This window comes from Protomyctophum bolini, assembly GCF_963924005.1.
Source record: "Protomyctophum bolini genome assembly, chromosome: 2".
Classification (NCBI taxonomy): domain Eukaryota; kingdom Metazoa; phylum Chordata; class Actinopteri; order Myctophiformes; family Myctophidae; genus Protomyctophum; species Protomyctophum bolini.
Window position 1 is genome coordinate 40,048,879 of NC_137863.1, and position 21,800 is coordinate 40,070,678.

At 43.5% G+C, this 21,800-nt stretch overlaps 1 protein-coding gene across 1 annotated transcript in view; it reads right to left on the minus strand.

Annotated features, from left to right (window-relative positions):
• Window positions 1–21,800, minus strand: part of atp2b4 (ATPase plasma membrane Ca2+ transporting 4) — a 114,668-nt gene that overhangs the window by 54,725 nt on the left and 38,143 nt on the right. The window contains exons 2-4 of the mRNA XM_080786917.1: window positions 19,556–20,116; window positions 1,168–1,365; window positions 300–557 (exon numbers count right to left, since the gene is read on the minus strand). Of these exons, the coding sequence (XP_080643043.1) occupies window positions 300–557; window positions 1,168–1,365; window positions 19,556–19,751 (652 nt within the window). The 5' untranslated portion in view covers window positions 19,752–20,116. The remainder of the gene's footprint in view (window positions 1–299; window positions 558–1,167; window positions 1,366–19,555; window positions 20,117–21,800) is intronic.

Genomic DNA, 21,800 nt, shown 5'->3' on the forward strand with positions numbered 1-21,800 from the left:
TGGCTTGCTTTTTAATCTTTACGACTGTGTTCAAGGTACGGATTATCTCAACAGAAGTGAGACTCTACGATGTCAAGAGCATGTTATGACGCATTGGAAAAAACGCTGGATATTTTTACAACACGCTATAAGAGTAATGAGAACCTATTGCTTTCCATTCAACCTCAAAAGCACAGACCTTTCCCATTCATTCAACTTAATTTGAAGTTTAAACTGAAAGGGGTAAAAAGTTAAATCACTGGGCATCAAAAGGCAGCTAATGCATATAGTCTCCCACTATAACAGGTCTCACCCCTCACCATATTTAATCTGGGCAATGTCTCCCGTCACGATCTCAGCCACAGGGATCTGGATGACTTGGCCCTTGCGGATGACGGTGAACTTCTGCTCCTGCTCGATGCGATTCTGCAGCCCACGGAACTGCTTCTCCTTGGACCAGTCATTGAAAGCAGTCACCAGAACCACTATGGCGACGGAGAAGAGGATGGCCGCACCCTCGATCCAGCCGGCCTGCGCTTCACCCTCATCCTCTGCGCCGGCGGCAGCCTCCCCACACGCTGTAAGCCGGGGAACAGATATTGGGCATGGTCAGTTGCACCAGCTGTTCAGAAGTTAACACTGCGCTTAAGTATTACAATAATGTTTTAAGAGGCGGCACGCGGCAGCATAGAAACAATGTAGAATGGACATTTCTATTCAAAAGTGACTGGATTTGTCCAATCAAAACCGGATGTTACGTTTGGGACGCTCACCACCGTCTAGCCACAGGCCGAATTTTAAAGGACTACTTTAAAAAGAAAAAGTATCTTCAGATAAGGTCCTCTCTCGCTCATTATAAGATGCCACAATTTCTGTCTACTCTGACAATCTCAGATGACATCATCGATGGGGATTCCAAGCTAATAGAAGTGGGAACTACAGTCTCTCTCTTACTGGACAGTTAAGGCCTATTCATAGTCTGGATTTTCGGTGGCGAGGTGAAATAACGTTGAGCGGTGGTGAGTAAAAACAGAGAGAAGGGCTGGAGCGGTGGCGGTGGTTTGCTCTTCACCGCGGCTCGTGACGTCATGTTGTAGTTCGGTGGTCACCCCACCACCGAAAATCCAGACTACTAAAATGACCACTTATAGGCAAACTACTACTACTACTACTACTGCTACTACTTACCCTCACTGTCCCCCCCTGGGGGATGGTAGAAGGAAAGACCCAGGGAGATGATGGCAGCGATCTCCAGGATGATGAGGGTGACGTCCTGCAGAGCCTCCCACACCAGCTCCAGGAAGGACTTGGCCTTCTTGGGAGGAATGAAGTTCTTCCCGTATGCATTGTGGCGCTTTTCTAGATCGACCGGGTTGCCAGACAGACCTGCGAGAGGGAGGAGGAAACAAAGCAAAAGCATGAAATTCTGAAATTACATCTGGTTTTAAGACCTGTGTCACAGGCTCACAATTGGTTCCTCCTCTGTACCTTCTTCTCTCCTCCATGTTTAAAATAGTACTTGTGCCATGACATAGTATTCCTCTGTTGTAGGACAAAAGACAGCAATTCAAGTGTGAAGCCTGACTGTGTAATGAGTAATGACTTTTCCCCCCCCTGCCTTTATTGATAGGACACAGTGGAGATAGATAGGAAATGGGGAGACGTAGACTGGGAATGATACGCAGCAAAGGACGTCGGGATCTGGACTCGAACGTTCAACACACTTCACCTTCCAGTATATGTGGTATGCGCCTGGACCACTAGGCCAGCGGGCGCCCCACAATGGCACATTTTATGTTTATGTCTGGAATTGACCATATGCAGACCGCAGCCATATTGCCATTAAGTTAATGGCAGGGTGGTAACTAGGTGCAATTTGCCACTGTCAGCCCATATATCTAAAAAGAAAAGTCCAATCTGATTATATTAAACGACTTCAAAGTCATCAACATTGCAGCTGTATGAAAAGCTTGAATTATCTTCTTTATATCTGCAAAGTGTTTGTTTAATTAAAATCCACCGTAGACATGTTATGAGCTATTTCCTGTCAAGAAATCCCTCCCTGGATATCACTCATTGGCCCTGCATACCACCCATTTTGAATTTGCACATAATGTAGGCGGCAGCAGGACGTTGCGTAAATGAAAGTGAGCGCTTCCAAACGCCAAAACTTGCAAGGAATTTCTTGACAGGAACTAGCTTTGACATGTCTACGGTGGACTATTATGAAACAAACACATTGTAGATAGAGAGAGGACAATTCAAGCTTTTCGTACAGCTGCGATGTTCGTGGGTTTGACATTGTTTAATTAATAATAAAGGACATTTATACACGTTGCTGGTGCATCCGTTGTGTTAATACAATCAGATAGGACTTTTCCGTTTGATGTATGAGCTGTTGGGAAATGACCACCACGTTGGTAGCCACATCTAATGAGGGCTCAGTTCCAAAGGCTTGCCGGCTGACCGAACACACCCATACACACCCCATGTCAACCACCCACTGCACACAAGCTGCTGCACGACAGGTGCCAAGCTTTTTGACTCGCATCTTTGACAAGACAATGTCTACAAACAAGGAACATCTTTTATTAATTTATTTTGTTTATTTTGAAAACAATGCAGTCAGGTTCACCTTAGATAACAGTGTCATCAATAAGGAACACGCCAACATGGACTATACACAAAACAATGTGGCTAGTTTCCACACAACATGCTGCACAAAGAACCATGAACACAAAAATGTATGTATGAGAGAGAGAGAGAGAGAGAGAGAGAGAGAGAGAGAGAGAGAGAGAGAGAGAGAGAGAGAGAGAGAGAGAGAGAGAGAGAGAGAGAGAGAGAGAGAGATTATTTTCCTCAAGGCCACAATTTGGATTAAACCAGATTAGAATGAATTTATGCAGCAGATTAAAACCGGTCATTTATCCTCTTTCGTGGTCTCTGCTCTCTTATTGCATTGATTGTCCATCCAGCTTCTGGAGTGTTAGAATCATTAAAAAATCCAAACATATATTGCTAATTGTGCTACAGTGCTTGCTTGCGTGCTACTCCAAGACTGTAAAGTCATTGTTACAGGACTTTTGCTGTGTGCCGGTGTTGTTTTTCCACACGGTTTCATGCAATAACTCAGGTGGCTGTGCTAAACCTTTAAGTGGCAGTATTTTGTGTGGTCTATCTATGTAGATGAAAACAGATGCCCTCGAGTCAATCCATGCATTTCTCTCCTTAGTTGCCAGCTGTGTAACTGCTCAGACAAAACCAGTAGGGGAGCAGTTAGAGAGGGCAATGAAGAGCCCATTGTGGAACTGAACAAAGACCAGAGACTGAAGAAAAGGGAAGGGAGAGACCGAGGAGAGGACAGAGAGAGAGAAAACAATGAGTCTTGTGTGACACTCTGCTGCCACGTTCCAGGCCAGACGTTGAGCTCGCTTCCTGGCCTGGCCTCAGTTAAAGAAATATGCCCCACCCCCCCACCCCCGGGTGCGTCTGAGCCCCTTCTCAACCCACCACCAATCGACATCACAACAGAACCTGCCATCCCCAATTCCGCTGCCTCCGTGCTTCCTCCAAGGAACAAAGACGCAATGTACTGTAAGTGTAAAAAGGCCCCCTAACCAACTCTCTGTGGCCACAGAAGAAAGACGGGGGCTTATGAGAGAGACTGGGGGGCACAAAAGAAGACGAAAGTCTAAAACCAAAGCCATGTGAAATGCACTTGCTCTGGACGGAGGGCATCATCTGGTGGGGTAGCGATAGATAGGAGGAGACAGGCGCATTCTTGAGGGAGGCTCAGGGCCAGGCCGAGGGTTTGCCCGTGTTCCTTTTGGCTGAGGCTGGCCTGGGGCTGATGGATGTCTGAGATGGAGGTCTGTGTAATCTTTATTCTTTTACTGTCCCTTTGTCTTCAGTGGTCTGTGTATAGGATAACAACAGTCCCCAACACCCCTGCATCCACACACTTTATGTCCTATCAATTACTCAAAGTACTTTTATAGATTTTACTGTGTAGTATATGATTTTAACACATTGATAAAGCTCCCTGCTGCAGTTGACAAAGCGCAGTGTGAACACCAAACGCACAAAATAAAAAATGCAACAATGAAGCAACTTCACCCCCCAAACGCACAGTCTACAGGTGTGAATGCAACCTGAACTAGCAAGTTCACTAGGACTAGTGAACTTGCAATCTTACATTTACCACAAATCTTAATTTCCGAAACCTCAAAGATGTAAAACGCTGTATGGCTTGGGTATCAAGCTGATGAAATAACATTGGCCCGGTTTCCCAAACCGGGCCATTACTTTCAACAACATCTACCTGTGCTCAAACGGTTTGATGCATTATTAATCAGTTACAAAGTAAAACAAACCCGTCAGATCAAGTACGAGAATCCATAGAGCGAGAATCACTATAACGGCAACCGGAAAAACCGAACAGTCGTGCTCAGAGAAAAGACGCCAGAGCGGAAATAGATGGCGAGGCCAGGAATGCCATGTATACACTGGACTCAAGGATGATATTGTCCTTATGAATGCATCAGTGTGAGTATCCACATGTTTTCTCTAGGATTCTCCCTGGACGCAGGAGACGACGTGCATAGCAAATGTTAATGGACAAACGATGCCATGGACTTGGTCAGGTTGTGTTGAATAGATTGCTCTCTGTGGCATAATTGGTAAGCCATGCATCCTCAGGGTATCGTGGTGACTCAGTTAATTAGTGCACTACTATGTACCGCATAGGCACATTTATGGGTTCAGATCCAGTTCACAAACTTGGCCCCCTCTTCCTTGTCAGTAACGGTTGTATTATCGGTTAAAATGGCCCCCTCTTCCTTGTCAGTAACGGTTGTATTATCGGTTAAAATGCTTAAATATAGAGATGCTTAAATATCCCCAATCAGCACATCAGTAAAACACAGTTCCCTTCCTCTTTCCACCTCCCGTTTTCTCTCTACCTCCATCTCTCATTTTCTCTCTACCTCCTTTACTCCATCTGGTAAATCCTCTGGGTTAATACTTTCACTAGATTACCAAAAGCGCAATGTCCTTTGTCATTGCGTGTGGTGTGTATTTGTGTCCCTTACGGCCATTATGTGTGTGGGCGTGTGGTGTGGGCATTCGTTTCCCCCCCCAGAGGCGTTTTTAGCCACACTGCGTGTTTGTGAGATTTTTAATCAAAAGTCATGCATCATGCATTTTAGTACTTTAGGTTCAATCTCTTAATTGTCCTTTTCACTTCCTGACCATGTCCACACGGCTTTCCCCCTCCATCATGAATCACTCGAGAGCGAAATGGCTCCTGTGTGAATACGGTTAATTCCATCGATTTCCATCTCTCTGAGAATCTCAAAAAGATTATGTCAGCGAAGGCAGTAGTTTCAAAGTTCAGATGCAGACTATAATATGCTCACCTTGACCTTGAAAAGGTCAAGACACTGATTGTGTCTCTCTTCCTCGCTGCTGCCAATGTCGTCCACAGTCTCCACTACTTGAGATACTAGACAATTTTTTGCCTAAAATGACATGCACAAAATAGACACCAGGGTAGCCCTTTTCCATCCCCTTCTCCCTTTCTCCCCAGTACATTTCCTTCACCTGCTACCATCTTCAGCAACATATTTATTCGTCTGCACTGCAAAGCCATGAGGTCAGGGACATGCAGAGAATGTTAGAACATTTGTCAGGGGCTGACAAATGTTTTCTTGTTTGACACCCCTAGCCAGAGAGAGGAATATATCATCTTAAATTCAGAATGATACTCATAATATTGATACAAAAGTATAATTTGATATAACCTCAATATTTTCTCCTTTTCTCACTTTCATCTCACCACACATAAGACCGACCACTCATGTGGACATGTGCATGGCCGGGTTTTTATTTATTTAAAGGTCTTGCAGTTATATGTAGGCTACTTTCTTGTGCGTGGTGTTAAGCCCAAACCACACCATTTGCAACTCCTTGCAACAAAACCGTTTTCAGTTCAACCACACCAATGCAACTCCGTGAGTTGCAAGGAGTTACATTGGTGTGGTTGACCTTAAAACGGTTTTGTTTCAAGGAGTTGCAACTGGTGTGGGTTTGGGCTTTAGACACCGAAAATAGCCGATCTACTCACAAGTCCTCGTGCTGCCACGTGTTGTGAGCTTATAGATAGGCTATTTCTGGTGTGTGACAACACGGTCAACTAAGTCCAATCAAGCCTTTACTGGAGATGTGGCGTATGGCATTCTACACAGAGGGCAATGGTAAGAACTTGGGCCCCTTCCCTACTTCCTTCACAGGTGTTACCAATGATACTAATGAAGGCTCTGTTCCATTCTGGTCAAACAGAGTCAGGGTGCTGCTGTTGTGCATGTTGGCTCACTGGAAATACTCTGCTACACCAGTGTCTCAAAGTGTCCTTGAGTGGGTTCCAAATGGCCCGTATGGGTGTGTAACTCTGAGTGTACAAAATGAAAACAAATAGACCCTTTTTGTACACTCTACACACTTAGTTTGTACAGTTATGGGGGTCCTTGAAATGAAAATGATAAAATGGAAGAGATCATTGGGCAACACCTGTGAAGAAAGTAGGGAAGGGGACCGGAAGTACGAACTTCCGTTATTTTGTGTGCATAGGGCCTATTCTTTCAACATGAATGCTTTGGAAAAGGCAATTCTCTTGAACGCTGCCTTTGGTGTACAGCATGCAGGTGCCTGCACGTTGTAGAGAAGAAGAAGAAGCTAAACAAATTGGATATGTTCCAAATATTATAGTCCTGTGGGGCTCGTGCATGTCATGTTATAGGAGAGAAGAGCAGAAGAGTAAAAACAAATTCGACAAGTTATGAATATCTGTCCTTTGAGGCACATGCAGTACAGTGATACATACAGTGCGCATGAGTTAACGTCCCGCTGAAAGCCCTTTATTTATTTATTCAACTGTGACCAGGAAGTATACACTCCCTCGCACAGCTCATTATTCATTCTGAAAGTATGTAGACGATGAACAGGATTTCCAACATTACAGCAGGCAAACACTAACTGGTTGGATCTTTCTAATCTGCAGTAGTATCTGATTCAATCTAGGCCCGGGTCTCCTTCAAGATTGGGGTGCAAACAGTCCCATTTCATCATGTTTCCATGAGCCCTGATCACTAATGCAGCACCAATTTAAAAGACAACTTCACAAAATACATTTAAATCACTGTCAGACATTGTTGACAGTTTGACCTTTTGACCACTGACAGCAGTTCTATGAGTCAGAGGGCCCGGGGTCAAACTGTCTACTTTCCAATATAACATGGTAAAATGTGTGACTCTACTGGCTCACAGACTGATACTGTTGAATTGGAAGCAAGCACAGGTTCCGACTCACACTACACTTATGAAAGATTTGCAATTGGAAAAGTTTGAATTGAGAGGGAGTGAAGATAGATTTTACCAGACATGGCAACCCTTCATTGATTTCAATAGGTGCACGCCAACCTTGTTTATCACATTTATATATATTTTTTATTATGTATTGTATTTGGAGCATTCACACTATCTGTCATTATTTTTTTGTCATTATCATTGTCAAAGATATTCTGAAGTTATGTCATATACAAAATGCCTAATAAAAACAAAAAGACAACGTCTTTATTTGACGTGTGGGGACATCCTCGGCATCAGAAGCCTTGATAAGACGTGTGGGGACATGCTAGGCATCAGAAGCCTTGATAAGACGTGTGGGGACATCCTAGGCATCAGAAGCATATACTGTACTTAACTGACCCGTCTATCCTTTTCCCCCCTCTAGACCAAGATTCGGGGTTAACTCCACCGGACACTTTGGGTGCCATTTTCCAGCCTATGAGTTTGACATGTATAAGTAAAGCCAGTCTGTAGTTTGCATCGGTCCCACTGGTGAGTAGACTGTTACTGCAGTACACTATCTTCCATCTCTCTACTATCTTTGACTTGTTTGTCTGTCGCTCTAATTCAGCTATACGGGTCAAAGGTGATACGCCAAAACAACAGTTCTCAATGTTTACAACTTGACTTGATGAGAAGACATGTGGGCATATGTCTTAGTCAAACAAAATTAACACTGCATATCGTTATGTAACCAGAGAGAGAGAGAAAAAACATGAATGAATCAGATTATTGGTTGTCAGACTAGTCGGAGTATGTAGTCTGTATCTGTACTGCCTCTCATCATGCACCTGTGCTATACACCGTAATCTGTACTGCTCTGCTACCAGCTCAGTGGCCTTGTGGTTAGAGTGTCCGCCCTGAGACTGCGAGGTCAGGTTCAATCCCCAGCCGGGTCATACCAAAGACTCTAAAATTGGGACCCAGTGCCTCCCTGCTTGACACTCAGCATCAAGGGTTGGATTGGGGGTCCCTGCGACATACTAGCGTCATGTCCAGGGGGTGTACTTGTACACCAAGCTGCCTCACGCTACAGAAACAGGAGATAGGCTCCTGCCCTATGGGCCTCATGGCTCGGCAAGGCTACTTATCTGTGCTGGTGTTACACTAACACTAAAAACTCGGCTTCCCATCATGCACCTGTGCACAGTGTGAAGCTCAACAGCACCACTTTGTCACCTGTGGGTACCCTAAAGACAGACAGAGGGACACATTGCTGTTCAATGAAGTGGCTGCACCACTCAAACATGACATACAAGCCATCAACGCACTGCCTCATGGCTGTCGACAGCTTGTAGATCGGTTATTTTGGGCACATAGAGAGGCATGATGGAGACACCAGCGTAACATTCTCCCTCCCCTGAAGACTTGCCAGGAGCCACCAGTGCTTACAAGATTTGTTTTACTGCGATCATGGATAAGCATCACTGCTTTAGCCATAACCATTATTGTACAAAACACCTCAGCTATTGTTTTTATATTGGTGGGCACCCTCCAGCCAGTATGTGGTTAACCATACACTCAGTTACAATTGTGCTTTTTTTTTTTTTTTTACTAAATTCAAAAAACGTAAAAGATGTTTACAGCATCAAGGGTTGACAATCATTTGAACATATTGCCTACATCTCGACAGTAATGTCAATTGCATTGAGGGAAACTGTGCTCTAATACAATATAGCGATGTGGGCAGCATACGACGTAAGGACGCTGCTTCAGGCATAACGATCCAGACAGGCTGCTGAGGGAGCCATGCTACAGTTCGTATACCTGAATCAGTCATCCCAGACTCATGGAATCCCTCCCAGGCAGCGGTGGGCCCATTGCCGGGGCTGTGACGGTCATGGGTGTCAGTATGACTGATGGTGGAAAGCCTTGCATGGCACTGTGGGATTCAACAGCATTGTCCACAACAGATCTGCTCCAATACGGCACGAGTCCTAAAAGCTCAGCCAATAAGCTCTCATGTTACGCCATTTCAAGAGTGTAGGATATTACATGAGAAGGGGGGTGTGTGTGTGTGTGTGTGTGTGTGTGTGTGTGTGTGTGTGTGTGTGCGCGTGCGTGTATCTGTCTGACTGAAAAGAGCGCACAAACAAACAAGTCTGCAGGGAGGCAAGGTTGGAAGGAACAGACTAAATGAATGGAGATTGTGTCTTGTACGTACCCTGCTGTTTTTCTAGGCTCGACTGATCCACTCACTATTCAGACTTGAAGGGTGTGATTGGTCAAAAGTCTCTCCCGGGGGAAATCGGTTGTGAAATGGATCGACATTGAAAATGAGAGAAAAGAGATGATGCGTGATTGCTATTGACATTAGCTTAAGTCTTTAATGAGGACTCAACTATTTGCCAACAGGGGGGGGCAGCTTATATACACAATTCAATGTCAGTATGCCTTGTGGTTGTCAAAATGTCTCTATGAAAGACAGGTAACCCCCGTTACAGCCCGCCCCCTCCTCCCCAGTGCTCATCATGACCATTCTTAGCAACAATCAGTCGAATAATGAAAATAAATACCAATCTCACACTGGGTATGATATCTAATAAAATAACATAACCAGGTTGAAAGTGGTTAACGAGGACCAATCAATTTGCTAACCGGGTCGCCTTCCCATAATGCTTCACTCTCACCCTCTGTTTCTGTGTGCCTTGTGGTCGAAATGAACACATGGGCGACAGCAGGGAACTGGCCTGAGGACACAGGCAACACTTCCTTTCTTTCTCTTCATATGTCCCTGTCTATCTCTGACTGTCTCATGTTCCATCTCTCCCTTTCCAATGCCTTTCTTTACTCTCCCCTTTCCTGCGTCAGAGAATCTATATGCAAACGTAGTTCTCACATTCCCAGACTCCTTTCAACCACACACATGTACACCACAAAGCATACTTACTATCCCTTCCCTAAAAGCACTTTTTACCCGGAACAAGCACCGAAACAGCTTTTTGTTTGATAGCCGAGATGAGACCCTTTTCCTTTCCCTCTGGAGAATTTCTCCTGGCAGTGTTCAAAAATGCATGAACATATGTAGCAAAACTAGGATGACAACGTGAAGAAGCGCTCTATAGAGGAAATAGAACGTTCATAGAATATAAATTATATACATTCTGTTTGTGCACACAGTAAGCAAATTGTTGTTGATGCACATTTTCTCTAGGAGGTCTACAAGAGGAAACCACATTGCACCGAAGTGGCACACAGCAATTATTTTTTACACCTTCCACCTTCTTATCCATTCTATTTTGGATTTGGACAAACCTGTTGGCTACTTATCCTGCTTCTTCCTTCTATTGTTGGTCTACTTCCTACACTCCTACAGTATTCCTGTTGACTGCCCAATTTCTCCTCTGTGATTAATTTAAGTTTCTCTACAGCATCCCATCTCATATATTACAACAACTGTGGAATCTCAGCAGCATCTGTTGTTGGCATAGCGTATGTCGTTGTTGGCGTAGCGCATGCTGCCGACATATTTGACCAAGCATTAATATAGGTACGGCCGGAGAAAGCGCCATGTGCGGAGAGTCCCTAGGTTGTACAGACGTGGCATGTTGGTGTCGTATGTATGGATAAAGATGAGCATGACGATATGCACAATGTTGCAGACCCATGCACGTTCCCAGCCCACAGCTATGTTTTCATGTGGCAAAGCCCTCAGCCTGGGGAATGCGTGTATACAGAACTCTTTTTGTTTCAGATGCATTTCTTGCTAATTAGAAACTCTCCCGCGTAGAAAAGGTGTCATGGGGTGATCTAATTAAAAGATGGCACCTATTGAGAGGATATACATCACAAGATGTTTCCACAGCAAATTGAGTGTGACGTGTCCTATACAAAAATACTAAATTAAATTAAGGAAAATAAACAGATCAAAAGAAAAGTATAATTGAATTTAGTTTTTAAATGCCTGTGCAGGGCAGGGCAGACGGCACAATTTCTAAGGTATTTGATTGAAAGAGCGAGATTACTATTAAATGGGTTTTTCAGGTCAGACTTGAATTTTCTCTTTTAGAAAACCATCGGTTTAGAATGTGCAACTTTTTGGTTTCTAAAAAAAAGAGTTCTCTACAACCCGCGAGTGAATCCAGCTGGTGTTGTTTGGCATGAACAGCTGATCCACAAGCATCAAGACACTTTGGGAGCCAGAGTAGATCCTCTACGGTTTATTTGGCGGGGGACACCATCGGATTAATAAATTGTCATATTGATTAGCCTACCTGACTTTGCTCTCAACTCGCAGCGCAGCAGGATCTTATTAAAACACATTGGCTGCTGAGCAGTTCAGGATGATTGGAATACAGGGTGCTGAAGGAGATAGGTCAAAAGAGGACCCTTTTCCAAGGCCCACAGCAAACTTCTTGCAGCGAGAATAACACCGCATACCTCAAAAGAAAGCTTAATTTGTCCACTCCAATTTTCAATGTCCAATGTCCACGTAATTTCCGTCAGACGAATAGAGGGGTATGCGCGTGACATCATCATCAAACCAGGAAGTTATGCAGGAATGCCTACCGAGTGTCAAAAAACTACTTTCTGGCCTTGACAGCCCATACATCATATCTGATTGCATTAAACAACGTTAAACAATGTTAAACTCACTTTGCATGTTGCTTTGCCACTTGATTTGCCACTCGGTGTGCCATTCACTTTAAGCATGTGCATACCCTCTATTCCACAAAAATCTCCATGAGCTGCACGTGTTTGTGTGCACAGGCTGCATTTTTTCCATGGATCAGTGTAATGAAAGGCACAAAATATCAGCGAGAGGCAAGGTAATTATTTTTCCTCGAAAAAAAAAAAGAAGGCAGAAAATACTGGGATGTGAAACCGTGAGCCAAACACAGAGGTTCGAACCGAACCGTGGTAACTGAATCGTTGCACCCCTGAAAGAGAGTGCAACTGATGATCCAATTCCTCGTCACATGCCATAATTTGAGTCCAAATTGATCTTCTAATCTACATGCATCTCTATCGTTCTAGCCTAGGTTACATCACCCACACTGTAGTACTACCAAGGATGTGATTCACAAATGCACAAACAAATAAGTGTAAATTATAGATGTTGCATTTTCTTTCTACAGTATATGCTTTTCCTTGAGGCTGATCAGTGCCAGTTGAAGAGCATCTCTGGCAAAGATCACCTTAGGCACTGTGTGTGTGTGTGTGTGACTGTGTGTGTGTGTGTGTGTGTGTGCGCGCGTGCGTAAACAGTGAAAGATAACTTCAGTCTATAGAATTATCACGCAACAAGAGCTTAAAGTAAACCTTGCATAGCTGGCCGTTCACAACATTGCTTTCTAAAAGCTTCTAAAAGCATGACAGACCACGGATGGGACCTCCCAACGTTATACTACATCACAATAAATTTCATTTTCCAGACCAATTCAATTATTGATAGTTTACTCCCATGCAGAGTACAGTACATTATACCGACTCAACACTGCACTGTACATGTAGCACTTTGTTGTCTGTTGCCTTGCATCGCCATGTTTCCAGTGCAGCATGACAGTAAAATGTTTTCATATTGTCGACTATGCTATACTTAGGTGAAATGACAGTACAGTTATAACTGTTCAACTGAATTATTAAACACACACACATACGCACAGGGGGCGTCAGTGGCTTAGGGGTAGAATAGCCGGTAGAGTGGTCAGAAGGGAACCAACCGCAAGGTTCCCAGTTCAATCCCGGGCTCCCCCAGAGTTGGTGTCGACGTGTCCTTAGAGCAAGACTCTGAACCCCTAATCGCTCCCGATGTGCAGGTTGGTGGCTTGCATGGTTCCCTCCGCCATCGGTGTATGAATGTGTGTGTGTGTGTGTGTGTGTGTGTGTGTGTGTGTGTGTGTGTGTGTGTGTGTGTGTGTGTGTGTGTGTGTGTGTGTGTGAATTGGTGAATGTAATGCACAATCTATGTGAAGCGCTTTGGACCATTTACGTTAAGAGCTTGTAGACTGTAAATATAAATAAGAGTTTACAGATGATGCCTGAAGACCACTGGATCAGGCAACAGAGAACAGGAGAGACAACGATTGAGTGATCTACTAGTACTAGTGAGCTATCCCAAACTACAAAGCAGATCCAGACTTTAAAGCAGAAAGTAGCCAACATGGGAAACGGAAGCCATCGTCTCAACTTCAGGCGTGTGCACTGTGCAGCTGAAAGAAGGTCCTGAGGCTTGTGATACAGTACCCACGGTCTCCTAAATCCTAAACTATACATACTAGACCAGGGGTTCTCAACGTTTTTTGGCCTCCCCCCCCCCCCCCCCTCCCCAATACAACTTGACTGCTATAATAACCTTAATAATAGAGAAAATACATCAGAACCATCGTTAAACCAGTGGACCCTCCTCTCTTCATTTTCGCCCCAGAACCATTAGCATGTGCATTCCGCTCTTGTAATGATATAACCTACACTGTGTGAAGTGAACACTCCATTTCATTTTAAATTGAATATGCATGCTGGTGATATTTCGCAAGAGCCAGCATCCCCCCCCCCCCCCCCAATACACACAGTTCTTAATTGTATTCATTTATGTGCCCGTTTTCTTTTTCCACTCAAACTTTCACACATTTACAATGGGATCCCATGGGCACCCCTTTCATTCGGAAAACAAATGAAATAAATTAATAAAGCTCATAGGCTAATGGCCCTGGCATCCTCCGGAGCAGAACTTTTGAAAATGAATGTTTTATACCAAGACTTTTCAAATTCCATGTATTAATCTTAAAGTTTTGGGATGGCATGCTCTATTGTGAAGCAGCTTCATGGGACACACAGCATCAAGGAGCTTTCTATTCTTCCCCCATTAACCCATTTTGGACTGAGGTCGATAAAAAAAAAAAAGTCTTCTAAATCCTAACATTTTTGAGAAAAACTACGTCAGTGGTGCTCAACCTTTTTCATGTCAAGGAACGCCAGAATTATCTCTATTGGGCCACGGACCCCCATCTCAAAATATGTAGTTCCAGGGACCCCCCAGAAGCCAATATATTAGTTCTAAACGTTCGCTCTGAAATATATATTCAAAGATTTGCGCCACACTTTCACGAAAAATAGCAGAGCTTGTAGATCTGCTATTTTTAAATAGCTAAAGCATAACATAATGCTGACACCAAAAGGGGTTCCCGCCCAAAATGGGTTAAGACCTGAGGCTGATTCTACAAATGTCTTCCAAATCCTAACAGTTTACTGAAAAACGTATGTCACTATATATTGCTGTCGGGCAGAAACCTCTTATGTCCATATTTTAACATTTTGTTGTTTCGTAAATTAAGTCCTACTTGATCATACTACAGCGTCACCCAAAAGCATCAAAAGTAGCAGATCCACAACCTCGAAGCGCGTTTTGAGCTTGTGCTTTGAATCCTGAAAACTAACAGTTTTGGACATAATGATGTCTATTTGCTTTTTGTAGTCGTTCTTTGGTATTCTTGGTTTGTTTTGAATAACTATGCAACTATTGTCTGCTACAGTACAAATGTAAAGAGGGAGCCGACACCGTGCCTGCCTCATGCTCAAGACTTGTGGGATCATCTTTTTAAGACTATAAGATGTGTGGCCTCAAAATGTATAGCTAAATGTTTATGGCTGCCTCTAGTGCATTGTTCTTCTGTCCAGCTGGGCTTCGGAGCATGGCCTCAACATATCTTTGAATGCTTCTCAATGGAATACAATTTCGAGGTACAGTAGAGCATTGAGCTCATCTAAACACCAAGATCGATGCTGGCACAATTGTGTCACAAGGTTCATTTCTCCATCAGCTTTGGGACTGTCCAGCTTACTTTCTCAACATGGAACGGGCAGCCTGTTAAATGAGTTTGATAAGGGCCTGGATGGCCATGGGGACATTGTTTGAAAGGGAAAATGTACTGTAGCTAGAGGATAATAAACTCTCTTGCACATACTGTAATCTCTCCTCTCTCTAGCCTATCTTTCACTACAGTATAAAATACCAAGCTTTTCTTTTGGAAGTTTACCTATGTGTTTCTAGCGAGCAAGACTTTCACTGCAGTGTACCTGCACTGAAACAAGTGGTCTGAATGAAATGACAATCTTCCACTTTACACTCGCCACCTTCCACTTTGATCTATGCGGAAATGTGGGAGGCAAAAATCTGCAACCTGCGGTATACAGCAGCCGGTGGAAGCGGCAAAAACACATTAGTTTCGAATCAGACCCAAGACAGCTCAAGACAGGTTCATTTTCCACACAGGAGTGGTATTATGGCTCGCTTGCTCCTCCATTTCAGGCGCGATACCATGGCTGCCAGGAGGCAGGAGTGGAGACTGGAGAGTATAAAACAAAGAGGACAATCGATATCTGTCCTCCATAGAGAGAGAAGGCAGTGGACTGGTTGATTAGTAAACATTAAGCAGGGCGAGTGGATGCTGGGCTAAACAACGTGTCACAGAGCGCTGCAGCCATTCGGCTGGAAGAGACACAGCTGGCAATTGGCGTCGAGGCATGGCTGACTGTGTGTGCATGTGTGTCTGCCTCCGTTTGTAGTTTAAGGTTATTTTCTGTCACAATTCGGCCTCGTTGTGCCAGAGTACGGATGCCCAGCATCCACTCGCCCTGCTTAATGTTTACTAATCAACCAGTCCACTGCCTTCTCTTCTCTATGGAGGAAGGATATCGATTGTCCTCTTTGTTTTATACTCCAGGCTCCACTCCTGCAGGTGGCCGTCAGTGGGCTGGTGTACGTTTGGGGAGGGAGTCGAATGCTTGAGCCCAGTATATTTAGGGTACCTCTTTTTATATTGCTTGAAAGTATATTATTATGAGCTTCTTTCTATTGCTTCCGACTTGGCACACTTCTTCTGTCTCGACTGAGCCATACTTTACAGGGTGACGTTGAGCCGTTGTTTACTTCTCTATGGCCCGGTACCCGTTGGCCTTCAAATTAAGGGTCTGCACTGATAAGACTGTGGCAGTGAGGGATATAAGTCCTATTTTGAGTTAAATACTCCTTTATCACATCCGGGCAAAACGGGGGTTCACTACACAGGACAGGTTACGTGACATGGGCAGGACAAACAGGGCAGAGGCCATGATCGTGACAAAGATTTAACAAGACATCATTTGCAGCGGCCATGATCATGACACAGATTTAACGAGACAAGCATCAACAAGGTTAGATACACCGAACTGCAGCCAAAAAGTACCTGCCTTTTTTTCTTTTCTATGGAATAAATTATGCTCTACTTGAACTAAACGGAGCTAGCCTGGCTTGGCCAGAATCATAGCGCTAGCCTGCTTCTCATGCATGAAAGATACCACGCTAAAAACAACAAGGTCTGTTTAGTTTCTACTTTATACGTGAGCGAGATATGTCGAATATACAGTATGTCAGAGTCTATATTTGAAATAACTTATAATTTCTGTGTAAACTTTTAAACTTGTTGCAACCCAATTGTTTTGAAAGTACTGCAGCATGAGTGTTACGTCGCCGTATATACATTAAAAAGCAGTGTCTGATTGGTTCAATCAGAGGCTGCTTTTCACTGTTGTACAGACAGCCGTTGAAACGCAGTCACTGATTGGCCCTGGTAATTTTTCGGATTATTTTCTCCCGCTTCCGCATACTCTCTGCCAATGGGACCAAATGGGAGGAATCTTCAGTGAATCCCCGCTATGAGGCTAGAACTTGGACCTTCTTTAAGTTCACCGGCTTAAGTTCACAGAATATATAGTATTTTCCCACTGTGATGCATGCATACAAAGGAAATTAACATAGAACTATTGTCGTCCTAAAGCAGTGGTGTCCAAAGTCCGGTCCCACGGCACAATTTTTACATCAATGTGCTTGGTGTCCTCAAACTCACGCGTCCATTCCGTCCAACAAGCTTTAAACTGAGCAGATTGGACATTCAGTTCCACAACGAGAAAACGTCTCCGTCAGGATTTGAGAACTCTAGTTTAATGTGGGCCCAGACATTGTAAGGCACATGACAGAGATGTACTGTAGCTCTACTCTACTTAACTGTAGAGTACGTAACTGTATCATCAATGTTAACCTCTTGGTAACTAAGCAGACAGAAACACTTTACACGTCTGATTACATTTGGTAATATTAAATAAGGCTGAAAACAGGCTGAGTTATTTGCATTTGGTTCACAGCTTGTTGAAATACATTTGTAAGTGACTTTAATATGGTCCAATGACAGGTAGGAGATGTAGTGGGCCCTTGGGCGTTTCATATTTTCTAATTTGGCCCCCTAATTTGGACATCCCTGTCCTAAAGTAAATATATCTCGTATTCTAGGGAGTTTGGATATGGAATTCTACCATTTTCGGACATCACAAAACGGCTCAATTAAACAATGTTTATAGGCGCTCGGGGGGTGGCACAGTGGTAAAGTACCTGCCCACCACCACGGAGGATGTGGTTCGAATCCAAACAATTGGCCCACAATTGTGGCCCGAGCACGAACACAATCGGCATGTGTTCGGAGTAGAGCGAAGGCTCTACAGTACATCCTCCTGGTGGGGGCTCCTCACTGGCAGGTGAGCCAGTAGGATACGACAGCCAATTGAGGAGGAAAAGGGGGTAAACAATTATTGGCTAATCTAAACAAAAAGAAATAAAAACATATTTTGCGGTTAGGGCAGATTTAGCTGTAGCTACTATAAAAAAATCACAGTACCTACTCAAAACATTAACTGAAGTACAGTACTCAATTTTGTTATTGTCGACCACTGGTTATATTCATTGTTGCTGTAATGCCATCTTTTCCGGTCCAAACCAGCCAAGCATGTGTGATGTCATTGTGTTGTATTGCAGCTGCAAGCCTGGCTGTCAATAACACGTTACAACTATATGAATCCTAGTAGATTTACACACTGTTATTTGCCCAGTGCAGTCTTTTAAAATAAATAAATAACTAAAAAGGTCAGCTGTCAGCCTGTCAATAGGATTAAAACCAGCGTATAACTACATAACTGTTGTTATATGTGAGTGCATACTACTTCTCTTGTCTCTCTTATAATGTACCCAAGTCATCAAGTCTACTTTGTTTTTCCACGGAGACAACTGTGACGGACCATCATCTTGCCTGTCATTAGGGTTTTGTTTGTGTTTGGGCAACAGAAAAGGGAGCCTTTTCAGGTTCACTTGAAAAAAATATGTTTTTCTATTATCCCCTCGCATCCGCCCACACTGAAAACAGAATGACGCTTCCTTCATTAACATGAGTAATTTCTCATGTGGAGGATGCAACTACAGCTGTCCCTTGATTACTAAATGGAATAGAGCAATGAACTATGGTGCCATTAGGGGAAGGGGCTGGAACTAATTTCAATCCTGGAATGGACTGGTGACTGGGCTACACAATGTGGTGGGGATGAGAGAGAGAGAGAAAGAGAGAGTGAGAGACAGCAAGTGAGGGGGGAGGAGAAATGTGAAATACAAGTCAGATAGGGACACATAAAAGAAGGAAACATGAATGGGTTTCAGCCATTTCCTGCCCACTCAACCTAGCCGTATAACCATGGTTCTGTATGAGAGCAAAAGAGTGTGTGTGTGTGTGTGCGTGTGCGTGTGTGTGTGTGTGTGTCTATACCTGTGATGGTGAAATATCCCCAAAAGTATAGTACAATCTGAGAAATTGACATTGTGAGGACAATTTTTCTGGTGCACAGACTCCAGACAGACATCTTTTTTTTTAGCTTTGGGCTTACGATGGCATTAGGATTAGGTATTTAGAAGTTAGGTTGGTTCAATGTGTTGCGCTGTGACGTCTTGTGAAATTGTACATCTGCCATTTCTGGCTTTCCGGCTTAAAAATAGCATTTTCCCCATAATAAGTATAGTAATACGTGTGTGTGTGTGTGTGTGTGTGTGTGTGTGTGTGTGTGTGTGTGTGTGTGTGTGTGTGTGCGAATGTGCGTGCAGATGCAGATGTGTGTCCTGGGGCTCATGATGACACATTCTGTTCTAGACAGAGTCTGGTAAATAAATGGTGTCACACTCATTAGCTATAGCTGCACCCGTTATGGCCCATTTACCCTGTTGTAAAAAAAGACAAGTTATGTTTCATAATGACAGATTGAACCGAGTTGCAACATGCAATGTATCTTCACCTAAAGCGCTCACAGGAGTAAGTTGTGAGAGGACCAGTGTAAAATGCTTTTTGCTGTGGCTGTTGAACCGTAGTGTGTGCACATGACGTACCTTCAATAGGCGAGGTCTTGAGCCGGCGGCAGATGCCATGGACATCTCCGTAGGTCTCTGTTATCTTGGCCACAGCCTCGCCGCTCCTCAACTCCATCAAGTCCCTAAGTTCCATCGTGGTGATGCCAAAATCCCCCTCATGGTTGCCCTCGGCAACAGAGTTTCCTGGTGGGTGGTCAGCCATGTTGTTGGCCATATTGGTCCTCTAAAGTTCTTTTCTTTTTTCTTCCTTTGTTTGTTTTGTGGTCGTTTCTTATTAGAGTTCTTAGTGCAAGATCTTGGAAAATTAAAAATCACGTCTGGCCCACCAAATAGCTGTAAACAATGGGACCGGTAGTGTAAAAAGTTAAAAATGATAAAAGGTTACAGTCACACCAGAGAGTCCACTCCTCTTGCTTGTGTGCAGGATTTGTGGGTATTGTAGCTCTCAAAGTTGACAGGTGTAGGAGTCGAACGTGTGAGGTGAACTCCTGACCAGGAAGTGCATGTTCTAGTCAGTTACCACAGAAGCTGGGCTTCAAACATGTTCTGCTGGTTCACTCCTCTTCTCTTCCACCAACACTGTAGGAGAAACAACACATAAGAGAGTCTTTTTAGGAACGGATAATATGAGGGGAGAAGACAGTCATGTGATGTGGACATAGAACTGGTTTCTGACATCTCCTGGGGCTCCATCCAAGCACAAGACAAATCATGGGTTTAAAGTTATTTCAGGTTAGCACTGGGAGCAAGGGGGTCTGTTGTTGTATTTTTTTTTAACTCAAAACTGTGTTAAGATCAATTACCGCCCATCTTGGTAAAACAGACCAAAGTGATTGTTGATCAGTTAGCTTTTATCTTCCCCTGCGGGTATTTGTGCTCTACTTCTGCACTCTGCTGTGCAAAGGAACTTATAATGGTACAGTAACCTAATGATTGCTTGATTGTTCGGTTATCTAATTAGGAGACAAAACCACAGCAGTCCATTTTCAATACGGTTCTCCCTTTTTTTTCCTCCTGCTGTTCAGTGCTTTTCATTTTGTCGCTTTTATATGCTTTAAATCCAAAGGCTCTAAATCAAACCTTCTCTTGAACCAGAAAGTGGCAGTGTGCGGGTCTGTTGTCTTCTGCATGTTCTAAATCCAAAGGTCTAAAATTTGATAATTAAATCTTGAAATGTGTTAATTAGTGACACTGACACTCAAGTAGACTACAGGCTTCCTCATCAGGTAAAGACATATATATATCCTACAACAGGCTTGGACGATTGTGATTTGTGGTAATTGAAATCCAGTGACACATGATCTGATCGCTAGGGGTCAGAGCGCAGAGGGGTATGAGGGCTGGGGGTGTTTTGGAGGGGATTGCATGCATTTTGAGATGGAGTTTGCATGCAGAGACAGAGATTTCATAGCTTAATAGAGCTGCATAAATGATGTTTTAGCTCTATTATTATTAGAAATGAGCACGCTCCATCTTTTACAAGGTCACAGCACAGAGCTCAGTGAAATCAATGGCAGCATGGATGACCTACGTGCCAAGGAAAAACATTACCTCTTGTATTTGGGAATATTATGAGTTTTACCCAGATAGCCAGAGGTGAAACATTAAAACAATTGATTTAATAGCAATATCGCCTCTATTCAAACAAAGGCTCCCTTTTACAAGTCAGTGTGCTTGGTGAGTCAGTATCACGGCATCATGTTCCGAAACCGTTTAACATTATTATCTTGTTTTTAAAAATCGCAAGTCTAATCATATCCATAAGGTTGCGCAGAGCAACGTTCTGCAGGTTTAGCAGGCATTATGAAGAACGCACATATAATATGCTAATTTCCACGGTTGTCCATGGAAAAGAGTTGGCAAATTGGTTTGCAGGTGTACATATCTCCGACCTCGTTAGTCATGCTTCTGATACATCAAGTACAACAGCCAGCAAGAAGCAGCAGCAGTCTTTGAGGACTTAAAAGTCTTACTTAGACTATGAATATACAGACTATACACAGCTATAAGAAAGATAATACCAAAATAGAACAAAATGTTTAGTTTAAAAGAGAAATGTCAAGTTCATATTTTTTTAGTTTAAGTACATATGAAATATATATTTTTTGAGCATTTTGTAAATATGAGACGGAAGACCAAACCTAGTTTGGGAATTAGACTGCTTTGGGGGCCAAAAAACTGGGTGAGTGGCCAAGGACATAAAAGAACAATAAAACAATAATAGGGCCCCAGGGTGGGCAGGACAGCAGCAATGTAGAGCAGA